Here is a 22,555-nt window from a genome sequence, read left to right on the forward strand (position 1 = left end):
AAAAGTTTGAAAACCCCTGTATTACTTCTTTGTGCCACATTGGCTTTTGCATTTGACCCCTGGCTATTTTCCAAAGCAGAGTCAGAGATGCTCGGGGGCATTCGAAATGTTCACAAACAGGTTCGACAGACACTTTCCCGAAACTGGTTTGGCAAGGATTCACAGTGACAGCGGGAGACCCACTGACCGACGGGTGTGAGCACGGGTTCGGCTGTCTCGAAGGGGGCGCTGGGTCGCACCACCACCTCTTGGAAGTCGACCAGGCTTAGCCCCTGCGCCACCTGGCTCGCCTCGATGCGGGCCGGTCCGGCAACCGGCACGGGGGGTTCGCCCCCGTCTCTGCTCGGCTCCTCTGCGTTCATGTCTGGCTGGGCAGTCTCTGCCGGGGGTTCCTTGGCTGCAGCTTCTTCTTCATGGGGAGCTGCAGTGCTCGCAGAAACTTCTTCTTCGGCGTGGTCCTCCTGGGGTGCTGATTCGGGGGTGGTCCTGTTCGAGGAATGGGAAAGCTCTGCTTGCAAAAACGTACCAAAAAACCCAAAGCAATGTGTTTCAGAAATGAAACACCCCAGAAAAGAAGCACTTCGATACGAAATGTCCCAGAAAAGAAACATTACAGTCGCCGACCGATTATTCAGATTTCGCAGGGACCAAAAAAAAACATCCGAATAATAGAGCAGTCCGAAAAATCAGGAGATTGAAAAACTTGCCTTTATTACTTCCAAGTGGGCTTAAAAAAGCTGTTAATAGTGCTTGCTTCAGGTTACGCCTGCGTGCCTTGTTTTAGGTTACGCCTCCGTGTGCGTTCGGCAACTTTCTGTTAGCTTGAGGATCGCTGCTTTCTTTTCTAGCGTTATGGTAGAGTACTTTCTGCGCTTCTTAACTACACATCACAGCAACAGAAGAACAGATGGGGCCATGACGTCCAAGCCAGCGTTGTCCGAACGAGATGACAGGTGCAAATCCACGACCGCAAAATGGTGACCGGCAACGTGAAAGTGGGGCGGAGGTTGCGAAGGGGTAGAAGGGACCAGAGCAAAATGATAATGATGATGATGATGATGATGATGATGACATGCAGCTAAGTGAAAAAAGAGGGCTAGCATAGCGTCACCTGGTGGTAGGACTCGACAGTACCCAAGTAGCACTGCCAAACAAAGCCAATCCATTTGCAGCCAACATAGAATTCAAAATGGCTGCTTCTCGGTGGTGTTTCCAGCTGATTGCTCGCGACGATTTTGTCCGAATAATCAAACTTTCGGACTTCAAGCTGTCGAAACATTGGTCGTGAATATGTATTATTTCTATAGGGCAAGTCAAGGTTCCTCCTTTAGGTCCAAAATATTGAACAAGTCCGAATTATCGGAGTCCGAAAAAACGGTCGGCGACTGCATGTTTATAAAAAAAATAAAAATCATAAAATTGCAGTCAGAAAACATCATAAAAATGAACAATCAAAAAAAAAAAAAAAAAAAAAAAAAAAGAGAAAACGCTTAGAGAAAAGATCCCAAAATATGAAATGTCCCGAAAACTAAACATCCCTGAAACAAAATGTCCTTGACTTCATTTCCAAGGAAATGAAGTCAAACCTACGCACACTCATTCCTTTCTAGACACCCCCACAGGACGTTGCCCTTGAGTATGCTATGGTTTAGTTTCTTAATGTTTCCTTGCTTATTCCCGGTATTTCAGTGCAATTAATTCAAACAGACAAACTTCCTAATAGCAAAAGTCCACCACAGCCATTTCCGACAACAGCCGCCATGCTCTTGTGTGGTGGCTCTTTATTGGGCTAGTATAAATGTGGGACTTACTTTTGAGAGTCAATTGGGTGGACAGCAATGATCTTGTCTCTACAAACGAAAGTAACAGTTCCACATATTTCTTTCACCTTTGCTATCTCTTAAAAAACAAAACAAAACAAAAACACAATGACCTGGGAAACTTTGATTTCTGAATGCTAAATTGCCAAAATCATCCAACAACTCTTTGTTCCGACTCGACAGATAGCCTCGTTGAGTAATCCCTCGTTATAACGAAGTCAACAAGACGGCCAAAAAATCTGATATAAGCAGTAATTCAATAAAAGCAAGATAGCCAAAAAAAACGACAGCAGCCTTGAAGGTGGACTGGAACACTGCAGAACGCTCTGACCGTATATTTAATCAAACAAACTTCGGCTATGAAGAACTCGTGGCAGCTTGACCAAGTAAAAAAATAATTAAGTGTAGTCTGTTGATGATTTTATCCGGGCATCAGTTTACCTCGCTGCTCCAGGCATTGCAAAAACACTGTCACCACTGCTGCACTCCTTTTTGTTTTGAAGCAGACACAAAATGTTTTGTGTCTCTGCAGTCATCGGTGTTTCCAGAGGTGCCTCTCTGATGTCACTTCGTGCTTACCCTGGTCGAACGCAAGGTCTACGATTGCAGCATTCGTGGCAAGAGCAATGACGGGAACGTCCGCATCGACAAGCACAAATAAATCCAGTAATTCTCGGCAGAGATGCCGCAAACCTTTTTCGAAACTGAGGTTCGAAGATCAGACCAACGGGTTCGAAAGGTTTGCAAGGTTTTGAAACGTCGAACCTATTACATAAAAAATTCGACGATTTTCAAATTTTCATATTTTTGGCACTGAGAACATAGATTGTTTTAAAACTTCAAATTTTTTGCGCTATGAAATTGGACATTTCCGAATTTATTACGCTAAGAAATTCAACGATTTTCGAACTTGCTGAGTTCAACGAACGAACTTCCGAGCAAAAGTTCGACAAAGTTCGTACCAAGTTCATCCCCATAGGTTCCAGACAACCAATATAAATAACACAATATGTCAACGTGTGAAGTGGAGTTGAAATTGCTCTCAGTCTTACCATTAGCTGATCATGCTACAAACGACGCGCTTGTAAAGCGCTGAATGATCGCTTTGGGGGTGGCCTTGGCCTCGTACCTCACACCTTTTTCTTTCGACTTCCACACAGAGCCTCCCCAGCGCAGAACTCAGTAGGTTGCCCCGAGGTAACCTTTAGGCAGTGGCGTCATAAGGGAAAGGGAGGGGGGCGGACCGCCCCAGGCTTGAAATTCAACTGGGGCGCTTTACTGGGAGCATCCTTCATAGCATTAGTTGTTTTTGAACGCAAGTCCCTCGATTTCATAAAGTCAAAGAAAGGCGCGTGCGCAGAGCGATATTGATGCGCTACAGCGAACACTGAATCGGCGCTTACTTCATTATCATTAAGAATCGGCTGCATTTAAGAACGGCCAATATCTCCATTCATCGAAGAAGAAAAGTTCCAGGCAGCGGCAATATGGTTGGCCCGATAACAACCGGTCGTGACCTGATCAGTTGTATTAGGCTGGGTGGTCCCCTAATTTAGTCTGGTTGCATTCTCCTCAACCTTGACTTGTGTTGAGTGCTGTGCCTGTGTTTTGTCCATCCCACGGGTCATCCTGCCAAAAATAAACGCCCAGTGAAACTAAAAACTTTCAGGAAGCCTAAATGCCTCTATGTGAATGCATTGCCCTGCATACTTAGTTGTCCTATGCCAGCATTGCATTTGGGTGACGTTTTATCGGACTGCTACTAGTTTGAAAATAAGTAGGAAGTTACGTTCGTCCGACACTACACGCAGCTGATTCCTACAAGCAGCGTGCCACGTCTTCATATCGCACATGGTGCTCCGGCGGTGACATTACGCTCCCCACCGTGTAGGCGCGGTGAACCTCGCCGGCTCCACGCCTTCCGTGACGATGCATCTGCATTGCTGTGCTTTTATTTGCATTTTATTCCCGAGGCACACGCTTGATGACTGGCATTTAGATGCCGTTTCCTCAGCCAATGAGCAATTAGGTGCCGTTACACTCTGCCAATGAGACTAGGTGCCATTTTTCGTAATTACACACAACGCCGGCTGCACTCCATGGATAGTTAATGCTTTTGCATTAGTAACAAGTAATACAGGTTGTACTGTCAGTATCACAGCACTGAGCAGGAAAGGAAGGAGTATATTCACGGCAGAAGAGAAATGGGCAACTTTTTCAGGAAAATTTGTAGCACATTTCGCACTTCGGGAGGTTCGCGGCACCCCTAATCCCTATTGGCATCGCTAACATGTTTGCACACACTCCTGTAGAGATCGTTGCACCTCTGGGAATTGTACGCCAGCTCAGCAGGAATCCTTGCGAGAGAAAATCCGATGCGCGCAAAGCAATTGGCGATCTTTCATCTTCGGGTCACGAGCATGCTTTCTCTTGCACGAGAAACTCCTCGGGCCCATCCAGTATGCCTTGCTTGTTCTGCAAAATAGTGGATAGCCGTCGAACGGCCGATGCCAGAATATCTAATTCTTTGGCAATTTTGGACTCTGGCCGGCCACTTTTCTTAACCTCGCAGATCTAAGCGACTTTTGGTAAACAGTCCCACTCTCCCATATGATGCACATGTACGCCGCAGGCGCACACGTCGGGGTTTTTGAAGGGATGATCTCCTCCAGGTTCCGTCGCTCCATCGACCCGATTGCGACAGGAGTCGCGCAGCGTCCTCGGCCGCAAGCGCCGTGTGTAGCGTCGAAACGTGGACGCTGCTCCTTGGCCACACCGGAGCACTGGGATCGGAAGCAGTGCCCTGTGCACTCTGCCCCCTATCTCCCATTTGCTTTGTTTTCTTGTTTGTTGTTTTTTCAGTTCGCTGTTTGCCTTGGTGGAGAAGGGGGAGGGAACGCAATGACCTCCGTGTAGGCTAGCATGCTTTTGGCACCTCTGCCTTCGTAATAAGCATAGTCGGCCGCCGATACACTTAGAATAATCCGGTTCAGAATATGTGCATTTTGATCGGGACCATGTTGAACTTCGATAAAAGCGATAATTCGAAAAAAGCAATTTTGTTATAACGAGGGATTACTGTATATGTTTTCTTCTCCGAGGATGTATTCTTTTTTTTCTTTCGTCCGAGGTTTATTTTAGTTTGCAAATGGAAGGGATATTATTTGAAACCATTGATCAGGTTCCATTTTATTTTGTCCAATAAACTCCAAAATAAGAAAAAAGCCACTCTCCCCTTAATATTCGGTAAGGGTATTTTCTTCACCTTGATTAACAAAATTAGAAGAAAAAGCAGCCTGGGAAGGCTGGAGAAGAGTTCAGCAACCTTGAACAAAGAAAGCCCCATATTCTTTTTTTTACTGATAGACCTGTTCGAACTAGTTTTTTCACCCTTCTCCAAATCGTTTCACTTGGGGCAGTTATCCCAAAACAATTTTTCATGGGGAAAGATTATTCCCCTGCTTTTTTCTAAAATCAATACTTTGCCTCAAAGAAGGAGCAAGTTCATATTTTGGACACGGGTGTCGAATTGGGATATCACTGCACATTTGAGTACAAAAGAAGAGCCAAATGTGCCAAGGTGCACATGCCTCATTCCTGCATGTTAAAGCCACTGTGAATGTGCCTCTTTATTTAGAGGATGGCATGTAAACCACAGTGACTCACTCGTAAGACTTTAAGAAATTAAGAGTTTTTTCTTCGTCCCCATAAAAACAAACCAAACGATCCAATTAAGAAAAAAAAAAATGTTTTCTCTCCAATTATTTTTGGTGGAAGAAGGGGCAAACTTTTTTAGGGTCCCACTCACTCTAGCGTGCTGTCCACGGGGGGTTCCTCCGTTGACCCCATGCGCTCCGAGCGCTTCTGCTGCGACTGCTGGCGGTTGTGGGGCCTCAGGGCCTCGTTGATGTGGTGAAGCCAGCTGCGGAGAGAGGCAGACGTTTAGGCTACCTCAGCATAACCTTCCAAGTAACAAACTTGTTTCAAGCTGACTTCCCAGAAGCTACAACTTCCAAGACATGGGTTTTCAAACCGGGTTCCCAGGACCCCAGCCTGTAAATCCGTCATCCTCGGGCGATTCCATTCTCTAGGAAATACTTTCTAAGCTATAGCACAGCCTAGCCAAGGCATGTGTTGATCGTGACCACGTGCCAGACACTCGTCATGTCTCCCCTTGCAGCCACAGCTTTGTTAACAAAGTTAATAATGCTGCCTGTGCACACTTAGTACAATCGACACAGCGCACAAAAAACGAAGATAAAGTAGAAGGGTGTACAGAAGACAAGCATATATTTCGATGTAGCATGGGCAAACATAGTTCAATGTTACCGCGTGGGCTTGGCTAAACAGCAATTTTTAAGGGATTCATGCAAACGCTCTTATTTTCCTAACTAGCTTGCATATAAAGCACTATGACACATCAAAATGTGGCCAATTAGTTGTTCTTTCAAAAGAAACACAGGTTGGTATAATGTGCGGAAAGGATGTTAAAATTTTATTTCTTGAAGATACAACGTATGTGCAGAAGGTGCATTAACGCTGAAACTTTTACAGCTGTCAAATTAAACGGCAACTAAGAAAAATTCAGAATACATAAAATGTGCGCCACACCCGCGGCTATTACTTCTAAAAGTTAGTGTACCCTAACTGACAGTGTCTATTTTTGGTTTGTCGGACAATTAGCCTCCGTGACACATGTGCTTTTCAACGACGGATGCTTATATTGATGAAACACAAATAGTTTGGTGAAAATTGATGAAACACAAATCTCCAAACACAACTAGGTGACTGGTGTGCGATTGAAAAAATCCGCCCGGTCCGGGAATGGAACCCGCGACCTCTCCATTTCCAATGGAGCGCTCTAACACCCGAGTTCAGCTGCAATCTAAAGCACTTCTTTTTGCACTAAACTGATTAGATAAAGAGTAACTAGCTACAACTGAAAGTAATTATCGTCCCATTTATTTTATTTTCACAATCGCAATTTATTTATAATACAACCGCTTTATAAACACTATTAGCTTTATGATGTATGATAGACCCTGTGAAATCAATATATGTTGTTAGAAGAAAATATTTTTAGTAAAAATTTATCTTAACGATCCCTAAGAAATGACCTATATTCTGCAATATTGCCACGTGCGTCTCCAAGCAAGCGAACCCGTGGCCGAATGGTTATCGTGCTTGGCTCTCACGCAAAGGGCCGAGGTTCGATGCCTGGGAGCGGATGCACCTATTTTGTTATTTTTGTAAATGTTTCGCTATGGTGAATTTGAGAACCCTATTGCTTAATCAAGGTCCGAATGTTCTACGTGCCAAACCTTTTACGGCGATTGTTCCAGAAGCCCACGTCTGCGCATAAAGAGCTCCGCGTGGCGAGCCGGAGTCGGTCTCGCTTCAGCATTCGACCCCGACAGTTGCGGCGACTTCGACGCTTGCGATGCTACTAGTTTTCTTTTGTTTTCTTGGCACAAGTTCGCCACATTACATGTTTAGTTTCCTTCAGTTAATAATCGCCTTATCATTTGTCATTTGTGACAATATTTTGTGTTTGACAAAAAATATTTCAAATTCAATAGCAGACTCAAATACCGCATTATGCGATACATCTACATACTGCACTTGAGCGACGAGTCCAAACTCACTTCATCTTCTCTTTGGCGGAGGCGGCGGCAAACTCGTACATGGCATGCTGTTCGGCGGTGGAGACGAGAAAGAAGGCCTTGCAGTCTGTGGCCACGTCGCGCGTGAACACATTCTGCAGCGTCAGCACGGGGCAATGGGTGAGCTTGGCATCTTCGCGGGCCGTCGGGAGGTGCACCGCGTGGAAGCGCAGCAGCAGGCGCTCGTCCTGGCGCTGGAGCAGGACCAGCATGTCCTCCAGGAGCAGCAGCTGCACCTCAATGGCCTTCTGCCTCGGCAGGCGCCACACCAGGGGACCCTCATAGAGAAGGCGATGCTGCCGCAGGTCCAGGTTCTGCACCGGGTGGAGGGGACAAGTCAGGGTGCGTTGGTACGGCACCCGGAGTGAGTCTCCGGCCGGAGCGTTCACCGCTTCTAAAACAGTGGTTCCTCGGTTTCTGCTCGACAACGTCGTGAAAGCTCAACGCAATCGCCGACTGCGATCCCGGTGATTTCAGGTGACGTTCGTTACGATTTTAGAATATGACCTCTTGCGCTTTAGGTTCGGTGGCGGAAAACTTGGGCGACGTCGTCGTTTTGTTCTGTCGCGGACTGTTTTGACATCGATGAAGGACGGAAAGCTGTTTCCTCCGATTTCGGACAAAGCTTTGGACAACTGGCAACAAGGAAGTGCCGAGGTGGCCGAAGTGTCGTTCTTTCCAACCGTAGCCTTTTTAGTGACTAGCGCCGCCTAGCTCGAAACATTTTAAGCCTCCCTAATTCCACCCCTATTTCATTCCCCTTTACACCTTTGAAACTTTGACTTGCACGTCTACTGGACGACCGACTGCCCCATCTAACCCTTCTTAATGTCCATCCTTCTGTCCTGGCTAGCGAAATCAAGAGCCTGCGCTCCATTTATTAACCCCCCCCCCCCCGGTGACGACGGACTAGGTCCTTAAGTGCTTTCAAACCTCAAGCTCGACTGCTTCCTCATCACTTCTGCATAGGTTGAACAGTGTGTATGATCTCAAATGTAACTCAATAAATTTTAGCTTTTTCCAATTACGTTGGTAACAGTCCCTCGTTTCCATTTATAAAAAAAAAAAGGCGAGCGAATGGCGAAACACCCGCAAAAATTAAATCTCGATGCAAATTGCATTTCCAAGGCAGAATGCTATCGGTGCTTCATTGTTCGCTGCTCTCCTTCCATAAACGTCAATGACAATCAGAAGTGCAGGGAAGCTTGTGCAACCTATGGGACTTTACTATAGTCGACTCTCATTAATTCACTCTCTTAAATCAAACCTGCGGATAATTCAATCTAACATGATGTCCCATCCTATGCGTCTCTACGGGAGGAAACTCCTAGTAATTCAAACATTGCTTTATTCAAACAAATTTTTGGTCCCTTTCGAGTTTGAATTAACGAGATTCGACAGTATACTGGGACAAGAATAGAAATATACTTGGAACATTTCAAATGACCTACAGTAAAATACCGTGGAAGCCCCCACTATTACCATTTCCCAAACTTGGGAATTCCGCAAATTATATGTTAAGTGACAGATTTGACCGCACAAGCACCCATGTCTAGATTATTCCAGTTTTCAATGAAGGTGAGGTGGGCGTTTCCCCCGCATCTTACGGTAGTTTACATAATATCATTGGCAAATGTATATATAACATTTTGGGAAGAAACAGCGGCAAAGAAACTTGGACAAGAGTAAAAGAACAAACACGACAGGACGGCGCTGACCCAAGATGTTCACCTCAAACTAACAAGCACAACACGTCACATTGTTAAAGTTTATATATAACAGCATACAGTATAGACCACTTACAACGTAACCGCTTATAGTGCAGGACCGGGTATAACGCGGCTTTTTTAAACCACCGGTTCGCCTCCCATAGAACTCCATGTAATTACATACTGCTTAAAATGCAGGCGCGCAAAGGGAAAAACCGGTTATAGTGCGGTTTTCGGAACAGCCCGGCGACCGCGCCGACCGACCGACGCAGAGAGCACGCTTCCCTGTGCGACACTAGATAACGGCGCGAGCCGAGCGGCACTCGCAGGGCAAGGAGGTTGCTCGATGAAGCGAAGAGAGAGGCTTCAGTTGCCATGGCGACGGAGGGACGCACACACATGTCGTTCACGTGCGTGCGTCCCTCCGCTGCGTTGGAAAACAACCGCAACGACAGACCAATCGCAGGTCGAGGAAAAGTGTTCGCGCGCGTTACATGCCGGTCGCGGGCCGGCTGCTTCTATCCGCGAACATGGCGTCGGTTTTGATCGTTGACGTAGACTGCGCAGCGTAGAAGCTCATCGTTCCGCGTAAAAGCGCTATCCTTGATTGTGAATTTTCGTTGTGTGTCGCTATGATAACCCAGCACGTACTAGAAGGGAACATCCACCTACTCGTGCGGCGATTTTGTGGCGGCACTCTCAAGACAAAAGAAACGCCCGTGTCGTCGTGTTTGTTTACTCCGACTACAGTGGTGCTTTCTAAACATTTGTGTTTTCGAACATTGCCCGGATTTCTTATTTGGAGCATTTCATGCCTGTGCTCAAGTTGAAGGTATTACGGGCGCGTACCGTATAAGGGATGCGAATTTTCACGCGTTTTCATCGCCGGAGAAAAGTGATTAGGGTTAGCAATCGTGAACGCTCGCAACGTCCGTCCGCAACCCCCGACGCCGTCAAAAGGCTGCGCCAGGCAAAAGTCGCTCATTTCTTTCAAAATGTGTGACACACTCGAGAGAGAAGTGTACTAGTCTGGTGTAATAAAAAACTTTCCTCAAACTAAAGCTTTATTTTTCATCTAACATAAAATAAATTCTTTTAGAAAGGTAAGTTGTCTGATGGCATGCATTTTGGCTTGAAAAATTGATATTTTGGTTATAGTGCGGTACCGTTTATAGTCCGGATTTTCGCGACTCCCGTGACATACGTTATATGCGGTCTACACTGTATTTGCGTATCTTAAACAGATGGCTGCGCTCCTTATTTCAAATGCCCCACTCCGCCAGGCACGGCAGAGCAACCACCGAAGTGCTAGGCACACCTCGAAACATTTGCGATGTGACCTGTTTCGACATGACTGCTACCGGCTTGGTTGCGAGCTGATCCTTGACGGGCATTATGCCACCGCGCCATCAAAACTTTGCGTTCTGAGGCCTTTGCGTACCTTGAATGCTTGGCTGACGGGATGCTCGACTTTGTCGAAGGCGCTCTTGTCGAGGCGGCGCTGCAGCTCGGCCAGTCGGTGCTGGTTCTCGGCCTCCCTGACCGCCTGGTTCACGTGAGCCAGAATGCGCTTGCTGCACTCCAGTGCACGCATGAGTCGGGCGTGCTCTTCGGACGCCGCTGCGGTGTGCTTGGCCACATTCTCCAGCAGAAGCGGGTACTTGGTCAGGCGCTGGAAGACCGTGGCCACCATGTCCTTGAGTTGCAGACGGCGACACAACGGGTCCATCTCCCTCTCCTGCGGGGAATGGCAGTTTTTTGTGAGAACGCACCCTCGGGGAAGCTGACCAACGTGTAGTAGGGTTAGTTGCCATCAAGATACCGTGCTTTTTCCCTTGCTGCCTAGCCGGGGTTTGTCAGGAAGAGTCGCGTGCGTTGAAACGCAGACTGCCCCGAGCATTGAGCGCGACGTGTGATGGCTGTCACCTCTCGCAAGTGCTGGCCACCCGAGTCAAAAATCAATATTAAAATTTTATAGCGTTTCTTTTTTATTAGTGCAATGTTTAAAAATTTTATAAGGCAAAAATAAACCCTCAATGAATACTTTTGCTTGCTAAGAGAGGGAAGGTGCCAACTTTTCTGGCTCCAAATAACACCACCACGCAGTTGTAAAAAAGGACGCACCTCTTTTTCCAATTTGGGGCCAATATTTACGAGGAAGCTAAATCCCCAGAACTTGGAATAAAAATTACGACATAATTTATATCTCCACAAGCAAATGTTTGACAAACTTTTTACAACTGTATGGAACCAAATATGGAATTAGAATATATTTACTGTAATACCCAAAGAGATGGCCCATTTCAAAAGATAGCCTACTCATGCCTGTGGTTTAGAAAACCACAGAAAGACAATTCACACCTAGAGATCACGTTATCTTGGTTCAGGCAATTTGTGCCACAAGATAGGCAATCTATGTTTTGACAACAATAGTGACAGTTCCCCTGAAAATTTAAAAGGCAATTAAACAAACTTCTCTATTTGTCTTTTAACATGACTAATGACACTGTCTAGGGCAGCTGATAAGAGCATGGGAGAATAAAAAACCAACTAAAGCATTCTGAACAAAAAGTTAGAGTTCAAACAAGCTGGTGAAGGTTTAACATTTTAGACAAAACCCTGAACGGGGGGGGAGGGGGGGGGGGGGGGGGGGGGGCAACAAAACAAAAAGTCTCAAACACAGCCTTTTTTTTTGCTTTTGCTTTTTTTTTGGTTTTTGTAGAAGATTGATAACTTTTGGGATACTACTATTGCTGCAATTGCAAGCGGACTTCAATGAGCCATTACAGGCTTGCTAAACTAATTCTGCAGTCTGAATAAACAAATATAACTTTCACTTGATCCACTCTAACGGTACCAAGCTGATAATGACAAATAAACCCCTTGGGCAATCAACCCAGGAAGTGGTGATGCATGCCTTCGGGAAGGTCTTGGGCCAAGGAAGCTTGTGTACTCACCGCCAGGAACTGGGCGAGCTTCTGGTCCTTCTTCTGCTTGCTCTTGAGGCTCTCCAGGGCAATTGACTGGTTCTTGCAGAAGGTGGCCACCGCTCGCTTCAGGTTCTCCCCAGACTCACCGTCCAGCTGGGGAGGACATGAGAGGGACGTCACATGGAGCTTCACATTTAAAGTCACACATTAAGTAATGGGCTCATATAGAAGTGCAGCCAGTGCTGCACCAATACTCAGTCCGATTCGGGCGAAGCACACGGCATCACCTGAGAAAAGCAAATCACTTTTTTTTTTTTTCACACGGCAAAAATAAAAAATATAGAACTGAAGGCTCAAACTTTGTGTAAATGCAGCACCAACACTAGAGCTAAAATGCCAAAAGTTCAGAACCTGGCATTATCTGATTTGGAAGGGGAGCCTGTAAGTACATAGGAATGAATATTGTTTCCCGCCAAAAACAAATGCCATTTTCTTATTAAACATTTAAAAAAATAGATTCTAAAGTTTAAATCGGACAACGTTGAGTTCTAGAACTTTGGAATCATATTCGAACTGCTAGAGCCACGATTGGGTGAAGTCTATAGAGCATCTAGCCATGGTAAACTTTTGAGAGTCGACTGCTGAGAGCCGAACTGCCAAGAGCCAACTGTAGAAAGAGGCCGGCCGGCCGGGACTGAACGGCCACTGACCATGTCCAGCATCATCTTCCCGATGTCTCCAACGAGGGGCTCTTGTCGACGCCTGCGCTTCATCTTTTCGTTGAACGACTGGTGAATCTCCAACAGTTCCTCCAAGTTGGGAAATAGAAGGTCAAGCAGCTCTACGCCCAGCACTGGCTCTTGCTGTAGTCGTAGAGGTTGGTGGAACAGGCGCATCAAGATCTTCAGGTTACGCACGTGCGTACGCTCCGTATGGAACAGCTCTGAAAGCACCAAGGGCAGGACAGACAACACGGTCAGTTTGTAGGAGGAACAGCACGTCAATTAACTGGTTCCCCCCTTAATGAATCCTTGAACGGTAGAAGGCCTCGATGATGGTGCACAAGTTTCGTCACAGTACACATACACTGAACGATACAGTTAGTGTAAACGTGATATCGGGGCTTTTTCGCATTTTACTTCCCTATTTTACGACATGGTACCTAATAACAAGTACAAAATGTCACTGCTAAGGCTATTAGCACTTTACACCACACTAGTAGTTTCGGTGACAGCGTTTCAATTCTAGGAGAAAAACAAACAAAAAACCGGCAATCACTCGTTTGTGCTAACTGGGAATTGTGCTCTATACACAAATGCAGGTCACAAATACTGAAGACATTTTTAATGCAAGCTAAGGCTAAAATATATAAATTCGACTGACTCGCTTAAACTAGTCTCATACAGTTGGCGAGCATGCGATAAGGTTTGGGCAAGAATTGGTCGAAAACTGTGTAATTCACCGAATACTCTCGACAAACAATTGAAAAAACGCAGCTGAACTTTAAAAATGCAAAGCTTCACATTAGACAATATCACAAACACACCCACAGAGAAGGCAGCAATTGCAATGGCACCTTCCACGTACAAACAGTGCAGAGTAAAACAAAGTAAAATCTCTCTTTTCACTACGTTGCAAGGACAACAATATTCTACATTTCCTCGATCTAAATCCGACCAATGGTACTGTTGCATTACCTTGCCGTAAGTGCTTGAAGCCGCCTTTAGTTCCGCTCGCATTAGAATGTTTACCACAGCTGCTGACAAAATAAGAACCGCAGAGTGCATTTTTTGAACGCCTGGCCTCCAGCACGCGCTCTGTACCTCGCGCCGTGCTTTGGCTTTGCACGCAATCTCGAGGTGCCCGAGACTTCAAGGCGTCGCTGAAGGTGGGAGCCCGTGCTGGAGGCAGGTCAACCGAAGCGTCTCCCTGCCATTCTCACCTCGTCGGCCACTACACAAGGCAGAAAGGTGAAGCCCAAGCGCAGGCCTTAACGCAATACCCCGCGAGAGCGATCCCCAGGACGTCCCCTCCGCAAAAGAGGCCCCGGTTCGAGACACTGCCCACCGTTGATGACATCTTGTCTCTTCATTTCCTTGGGCTTGAGCAGGCGCCGCTCGTCCAGCGGCACCCTGTCCTGCCATTTGGGGGGCTCAGTGTCGCACTCCAGGTCGGAGTCGTCCAGGGGGGCCGGGGGACCACCCCCGTCGCCCCCTCCCGCCGGCTGGCCACGGTGCACCGCCTCGCACGACTGGCTGGGGCTCTCCAGGCTCCTAACCAGACATAAGCACACATGCACCTTAGAGCCCCTGCTGGCTCGCTTCCCCTCGGGATGTTCCCCCACAGTCCGCCGCGGCGCAACATGGAGGTAGGAAGCTTTTGGAGGCAACACGACACCACCAGAGGTGAAGCCAGAAGCGTGGAGGAACACGCCGCCAATGATGACCAAAACCAAGAGACGCTATTGGACGAAAAGAAGAGCTGACTTGGCCCCAAGAGCTGTTCAGTCAACCTCGGGGCCTTGGGGCCTCGTGAGTGACCAAAACAGCTGTTAGTGCCATGACAGGCCGTCATGACAGGACGTCACGACGACCTGTCATGATGACCTCTCCCTCGGTACTTTGTTACGACAGACTAAACTATAGACAAGGTTTTTAGCTTACCCCAGACAGAGACTAAGGACAGTAAATACATTAAAGTGATTTGTACGCATGTGGCCAAGTTTGGCAACAAAGTCTGTCACATCGGTGAAGAGGATACCAGTGTAGCGTGCTTAAAGGGCCCATGAAACGATTTTTGGGTTGGGATAAATCATTTTCGATTGGGATTTTACTAATAGCACATCGTTCAGTGGACCAAAAGAAAAAATGTCGAAAGTCAAAAGCCCGACTTTCAGTGTGAAAATTTGAAAACAGAGCGGACTATTTCGTACCTCCTCTCCTTCGCAACCTCTCTGCCTTTTCACTGTGATACATCCGCGGTCCCAAAAGCGCGTCATCGGGTCCAAACTGACGTCACACAAAACCGGACCTCACTTATTCCCTTCACCCCTAAGATGACATTGTGGTAGAAGCTACGCGCTTGCCGGACCAATCAGCCGCCTCCCTTTCATCACCTGACTTCATTCTCTGCAGCCACATTTGCCACGCTCACGTGGCAGGTGTGGCTGGCCCAACGAGCACGTAGCTTCAACAGCACTGTCAGCTTCGGGATGAACGGGGTGGGGAAAGCAACTTTTGTCTGAATTTTGAACGACGGGCTAATCTTCTAGGGGGACAATGGCTCTGTCCGGCTACACAAACCGGATTCCGAGCGAGAGGGGCCTCCCTTCTTTTCGTGGTGGAATGGGCGATTTATGAGTTGAGGAGGAAAGCTAAACAGGAAAAAGTTGGAAAAGCGTTTCATGACCCCTTTAAGTGTAGGGTGTCTGAAGTCACCAGGCTCAATCCGAAATGGAGCGTAAAAATCGACGCCTGCACAAAGCAATCTTAACTTTTCGTCAAAGATGTATTTTACAGGTCCATTTTTTTCTTGTAAAATTACAAAGCGTAGCTCCCTCTCTGTAAAAAGAGCGGGCCAAAAAACTTGCTAGGGTCAACGGTGGACAGCAACGCAGACGACTGAGTGCACGTTTGGCACACATATTGATAGATGGTGCTACCTCCTCATCGAGACTGCTTGCGATGACCGTGATTTACTAAAATGGATAATCTTTGCGCAGTGTAAAAATAAATGCAACCGATAAAAACAAAACTTGAAGATAAAAAAAAAAAAAAAATCAGTCGCATAATGACAAAGTTTTTGCTGCCGACGGATCTTGTCTCTGTGTCGTCTGCTTTCTTTCCCTGGTCGGCTACACCTTCCAATGCTGCCCCGGATGCCACCTATCGATATGTGCGCCAAACGCGCCCCACTGCTCGACTCTGTCTTCTGCGTCGCCGCCCGCCGTTGACCCTGGCAAGTTTCTTGGCCCAATTTTTACAGAAACGGAACTACACTACGTGATTTTACAAGAAAAAACAGACCTGTAAAATACACCTTTGACGAAAAGTTTAGATTGCTTCGTGTAGGTGTCGATTTTTATGGTCCAGTTTAGATCGAGCCTGGTGACTTCAGACACCCTATATACGAAAAAGTATTTTCTTCCTCATGCTTACGTTGGGTGAGGAGGACAATAGTAAAATAAAGACAGCCAACATTTTTTATCACGTTTTGATATCGGCAAACAGACAATGTTTGCCTATTTGGTTGGAGGGGTTAGACCCTGTTACCACTTTCTACGGGCAAGAACAGTGTCTTGCTTAGAGCCCCTAGAACTGGAGAGAGTACAGAGGCAGACCTCAATTAACTGCATTTCATATTTTTACGGGTACACCGAACGACAGTGATTGGTGTGCAAGCAGAGTTAAACCAAACACTTCGCTTTTTGGTATGCTCACAAACATTTTTTGTTTGTTTGAATTAGCATACTCATAAGAACTGCAAGCACCAAACTATTCTCACTTTCAAGGCTGTTTTGGAACTCAAGAACACAAATAGACAGGTGGAATTGATGATCCTACATTCTCGACAGTTTGGTGATCTGGTGCTATGCATTCGCAGAAACACCAGAAATGTTAGGGCTCCATTTAGGCATGTCATTGAATGTAAGACTTTTCTGACAGCCATCAAATATAGCACAAAAGACATGGTTCCACTGACAGCAATTGCTCTGGTCCAATTGTTTCAAAGCTTACTCAAAGCATGGCCAGAGTGAATGCATACACATCTTGAAAATTACACCCTCACCATACTAAAAGACTCATCACCCTGATTAGTGTGGCATAAACACATTTCCTAATTTCATAAATCATGAAAACACACGAGGTGCAGTGCCCAATAAGGACATGTGGGAAACACAGCGCCAGTTGTTTGGAAGATTTCATTGCATTGTCTTATTAATGCTCAATACACTAAAGCCATCAGACAGAGCACATATAAGTGCAGTAAAAATTAAGGAAAGAAAAATAGATGTGCACAATTTCACTTGAGATTGAACAGTCCTGGGCCCACCTTGCGGACAGGCTGGAGTTTGAAGAGCTCCCCGAGTTGTTCAAGTTGTTGGGCTTGTCGTCCACATCCACATCACTGTAAAGTTAGCAGAAAGAAATGGGGCTCACACACAGAATGGACAAGGCACAGGCAAGTAACAGTTTAATACTGTAAACAACTTACTTTCTGTGGGCTCAATATTTCGTGATTTAGGTCAAAGCTGAAGTTTAGGAATAATTCGAGGGTCCCAATTTTCACGAAGCGGTGGGATCTCAATATAGATTCAAATGCGTTTATATTTTACTGGAATTGTTTGCGGGACCTATTTTTCGCAAACTGTAGGCGATTCATGAAATTCATAAAAATTAGGTCTTCACGAAAATTAAGTTGCGCGCTTACAGTATCTCTCTTGCACATCCCAAGCCCAAGTCAAAGCAAAAATAAAGTCTCTTATGAAAACACACACACACAAAAAATATACAACAGAGACTAACCATTCCTCTTTAATAGATTATTTTCAAAAATAAATGCCACCTGGTGTGATGCTAGTGAACTGTCAGAAATTGTCTTTAAAACGTTGGCAGGGTGATTTCTGGCACATTGCCTTGCAATTGCTTGCAGTGCTAACGTGCTGTTATGCATCCCTTTTTGCCCAATGAGCTAGTACCTAAATTTATGAAGGCAAGTTAGGGGCATGTATCTTCCGATTACTGCAGCGTATTGCACCATGATGAATGAGGCAGCGATGAACTACTTTTTCAGTGTAGCAAGGCTCTGATGGCTCCTCCATGGTCACAGCAACAATGTTTTGCTTGTTGTAACACGGGTGAAAGGCCACACGGCCACACATGGCCCCACATAAGAATTTCAGCATTAACAAAAGACTACAGCAAAATGATTACGAAGTGAAAAAGCACAACTTATTCCATAGGCCTAGTCTTCATTAGGAAACAAAGGCAAGGGGCACAATGAGGACAATGATATTAGGAAAAAGCAAGTGTGAGCTTGCTTTTGCATTGTTTGGTCAGGCAATAAGTCCTGCTGAATTCGACTAAGTTTCATCAGGAATTGAAGGAAAATATAACTTAATGAATTAATGAAGTTCTGCCATTGCACATAGGGAAACAAGAGAAGGGTGCAGCAGCAGCTAACGGCTTATCAAGGCGACATTATTCTGGCGAACAGTTTCGTTTTCCAAAACTGCAGAATAAACTCTTAAAGGAAGACCATAAGCCTAAATTTCAAATTGTCTTTTTTAGAAATAATTTTTCAAATTTGAGGTTTTCGGTTTTAGAAATTAATTATACACCCTTGCACTAAATTTGATAAACATACGCTAAATAGTTATGTTAATATAAAATATTTTCAACACATTGTGAGGTAGTAACTAAGTAAAGGAGTTTACTCTTCGAATGAATTTCTCTCCGTTCCACTTTTTGCTGCAAATTTCATACAAAGGAAACTTTTGTTTGAAAGTAAAAGTATTCTGATACCACAATCAAAATGTTTCTTAACTGAAATTTACTGGGGAATCAGGCTATCTACTTGATTTTGTTTTTAGTTAAGTCCTCATTATGAAAAAAAAAAAAAAACTGTTTTAAAAAATTGACACAGAAAAGATATGCACCTCATATTTTGAGGCAACAGCTCTTCCTGAAATATTTACATTTGAGTTATGAAAACTAGATAGCTGGTCATTATAAGACATTCTACAACCCGAGACAAAGGTTTACAAAGAGGGACAAACACAATCGTCTCAACAAAAATACAATCACTGGTCACTTGTGTGGATATGAGAAGTTCCATTAGCTAGTATACTGTGCAGTTGCATAGAGACAATGCATTTGTAGTTTATGATGGTATGCCATGAAGCTTAATTGAACAATTGTGCAAAAACGAAACACATTGATATAAATTAGTTAACCTGGACAACTAGTTTCTTTATACATAAGAATGCACTAAGCCAATAACACCCATGTGTCAACAGGAAAGAAAGACAAGAACAGAAAAATATGTTCCAAACTGGTCCTACACAACATTAAAAAATATACCACCTTACATACTGGGATCAGATGTTTTCTATTGCTTTTCAAAAGAGTGGCCACAGATGCAATCTAACAATAAGCTTATTTATGCTAACAACAACAACAAAAAAAGAAAAAGAAAAAAAAAAAAAGAAAGAAAAATACAGCCAGCACATACATACCTTTTTGATCTTGGAATATTGGGGTCACTACGTTTCCGATAGGATGGCCGGGTTTCTCTCTACAAAATAAAAATAAAATAAAAAGATGTCAGCAAAGTGGTAACCAGGAAAGCTCCTTTCGAGAATGTGACAATGCTACTAATACTTTCCCATGAAACCAACAGCGTGTCGGTGACTTCGGTGACAAAAGAACAGTGCACACAAAGGCAGTTGACAAAAACGGTCACCGTGAAATACCGTGCTCGCTCCCAAGCTTCTGTCAGCACCCATCCCCCCATTGAGAATGCCCCTCCCTCCAAGAATTAAAAAAATAACAAAAAACCCTCAGAAACTGCCAAGACTTTCTGGAGTACGTGTCACAAAATCGTGCGAGTCGCGATGCGCATGGCGTCCACAGCCGCGTTGGGTCATGCAGCAGATCTGTGCGCACGCGTCGAGAACAGCTGCCACAGGCGGCTTCGCGACCGTCATATTTTTTTGTAGGCGAGCTTTTTCTTTTATATTTATATAACTATCTTTGTCCTATCTACATGATGCTTGACATAAACAAGTGGAACATTTATAGAGAATGGATTCAGCAGAAACACGAAGACGAAATAGTATAGCTTTTTTTTTTCTTCATTGTTTTCTAACTGACGCCGCGATATACGGAAGAAACAAAAAAGAAGCTTTCTAAACGGGGGTTTAATTATTTTGCATCTCTACCGTAGAATACCGCGCATCCGCCCATTCCACAATTTCTAAGATCTGAGAAAATATGCACGGTAGATTGATATGTAAAATTGATGACCGGACAAGCGCCCATCCCCCATTTTTTTTCGCGATTATCTCTAAATTTTCAGTGGGCGCTTGTCCGGTATTTTACGGTAAGTACTTCCTTTATGTATCACATTTTAAACCAGATGTCATTTATGAATTTTTCCAGTATTGTTTAAATAAAAACTAAAATCATTAAAGGACAACTCTGCTTCATTTTTGGTTTTGAAAAAACAATGCAGTCCTTTTCAGTATCGCCTAAAAAGACCACATGTCAAATATTACGATCCAGTTCTGTCTACTAAATGTTTCTTAAAAGGTCTGACAAACTTTGCAACTTGCCAAGTTGACGAAATCGGCTGACTTGGGTGGGCGAATTCAGACGTAACCAAAAGCGGAGTCAAGGCTACGGTATGGGCGTAGCAAAAATTGAGCTAAACGTCATCACCATTGCCCCCTTTTGCTTGTTTTTACCTCTCCGTGCGAGCGTAGCGGATGACGTCAGCAACGTTTCCCCTCGGCGCTCAGCGGTAACCATGTGATTGGCCTAACGTGCCTGCGCAGCGCGCTTCTTGGGAGCCGTACGGCCGACCCCGCCATGGTTCCGCCGTCTACCGCGTCACAACCACCATCATCGTCTCACCGTTTGTCATTAGTCTTTCTCGGAGTTACGTCCATACTACACACACTATGTGCAAAGACATGCCGCAGTTGTGCAGACGTCGCCGAATGTCGTAGACACCAAAACGTGGTGAGAGTGCGGTGCAGGCGACACATGCGCCTGGCACACGCCTGCCCCAATACACCCCGTTGTTGCATAGAGGATCAGTTAACACCTCATAACACGTGATGGCCATGTTCTTGGGGGCTCGAGGACAATGTTGCCGGACGGAGCCGACGTTTCGATTTTGATGTCCGCTCGTGTTTAAATTTAAATTTAAAAATATACCTATATCCCACTTTTCATGAAGCAAATGACATGGTGTTTTTTACTAGGGCTTTTTAATGCAAAATCACTCATTATCCCGAAATCTTCGGAACTGAGCGGAGTTGCCCTTTAAGTAATTCTAAATGCAGCAGACACCTGATAGATACCTAAAAGCCATTGCAAATAGCAAAATTCCTGGTTTTGCTCCAAATACCCGTCCTAAACGTTAAAAAAAAAAAAAAAAAAAAAAAAGGAATTATTTTATTAAAATTTGGACTTTTTCTACCCCGGACATCACAGAACAAACACATGAAAAAAGGAAGAGTTAATTACACGGCTTTCTTTCCTCCAAACATTTTGTGATTTTAGACAATGTCATGAAATGGCAGTTGTTCCTTTTGCATTACTAAAAAAATAGTCTCTCCTCAAGCACAATTGCAAATCATTGGTTATCATTTCAGCTACAATAGTGATGAACACTCCACAACTGACATTGCTTCACTCAAGGACACGTGCCGGCCATGCTACTGTTTGTATTGTAAATAACCTTCAAAGTAAATAAAAGTCCCTAAGCTAAAAAAAAACACACACACAAAAAAAAACTACCGTAAATTCCCGAGATAGCCCACCTAATATAGAGAGAAAATTTGGTGAAAATAAGGAGTGCACTAACTTTTGGTGTGCAATCAAGAAAAGTTGTAAAGATTTTATTTTTGGATCATGTGTGTCTGTCACACTTGTTATCGCGGTAAGAGGCAATGAAGCAAAGATGACTGTTCTCCCCCGTCAGCAAATTATGCTTATATTCCGCCATAGCTAACTAGACACATTCACGCCAAGGTCATCATTGATCCGAACACTACGATTACTAGGAATGGGCTATCTTTCAATGTTTAAAATAAAATAGCAAATCAAGACTAAAATAGGGGTGAGTTACCTTTCGGGGGTGAGGCATCTCTCGGTATTTTACGGCAGTGCTAATGTTACAGACACGCAATAATATGAACTGTACAGTTCTTATTTCACATGCCACTGAACACATTTTTGTCCTAGGCAATAAATACCTCAGATCTAAGATGGCATTCTTTGCTCTTTGTATCTCTCTGTGAATGGAAGTGCAAGCTAGTACTTGCTGCCCTAAAAGTCTGACTGTGGAACAGTGATGTGATTGGTCAAGTCATTTAGAAGCAATATATGGAAGAGCAAAAGGCACTTTTGGCACCCAAGCACATACTACTTTGTTTTCATTGTTTCAGCTAAAAGTGAGCACCTTCCCTGCTTTCCTCTTTCTGTGCAACTGCTCATCACCGTTTATGGTACACAAGACAGCTTAATTCCCCCCAAAAATCAAACTACCTGTCTAGTTGTGCTGAAAAGTACCAGGCAAGGCAACAAGTATTTTGGGTAAGAACCACCCTTTTTTGTTTTAAAGCTAAATTGCGGCAGCTGCTTTTGATAGAGTAGTTGATTAATGAAGGGCATATTAAGAGTGTGTGTAAACTATAAGCGTAA

At 44.7% G+C, this 22,555-nt stretch overlaps 1 protein-coding gene across 14 annotated transcripts in view; it reads right to left on the reverse strand.

Moving 5' to 3' along the window:
• LOC8041639 (rho guanine nucleotide exchange factor 11) overlaps nucleotides 1-22,555 on the reverse strand; it is a 171,406-nt gene that overhangs the window by 7,749 nt on the left and 141,102 nt on the right. For 9 of the 14 annotated variants that reach the window (XM_029972228.4, XM_029972227.4, XM_029972230.4 and 6 more), the window contains 10 exons: nucleotides 19,360-19,418; nucleotides 17,175-17,249; nucleotides 14,190-14,395; nucleotides 12,833-13,065; nucleotides 12,150-12,275; nucleotides 10,634-10,930; nucleotides 7,466-7,797; nucleotides 5,629-5,742; nucleotides 1,812-1,850; nucleotides 188-486 (listed from right to left, as the gene is read on the reverse strand). In XM_029972228.4, coding sequence (XP_029828088.3) covers nucleotides 188-486; nucleotides 1,812-1,850; nucleotides 5,629-5,742; nucleotides 7,466-7,797; nucleotides 10,634-10,930; nucleotides 12,150-12,275; nucleotides 12,833-13,065; nucleotides 14,190-14,395; nucleotides 17,175-17,249; nucleotides 19,360-19,418 — 1,780 coding nt within the window. The remainder of the gene's footprint in view (nucleotides 1-187; nucleotides 487-1,811; nucleotides 1,851-5,628; nucleotides 5,743-7,465; nucleotides 7,798-10,633; nucleotides 10,931-12,149; nucleotides 12,276-12,832; nucleotides 13,066-14,189; nucleotides 14,396-17,174; nucleotides 17,250-19,359; nucleotides 19,419-22,555) is intronic. The other 5 variants (XM_029972231.4, XM_040501194.2, XM_040501198.2 and 2 more) reach the window with 1 other exon arrangement.

This window comes from Ixodes scapularis, unplaced genomic scaffold (genome assembly GCF_016920785.2).
Source record: "Ixodes scapularis isolate PalLabHiFi unplaced genomic scaffold, ASM1692078v2 PGA_scaffold0__279_contigs__length_252992795, whole genome shotgun sequence".
Lineage (NCBI taxonomy): Eukaryota > Metazoa > Arthropoda > Arachnida > Ixodida > Ixodidae > Ixodes > Ixodes scapularis.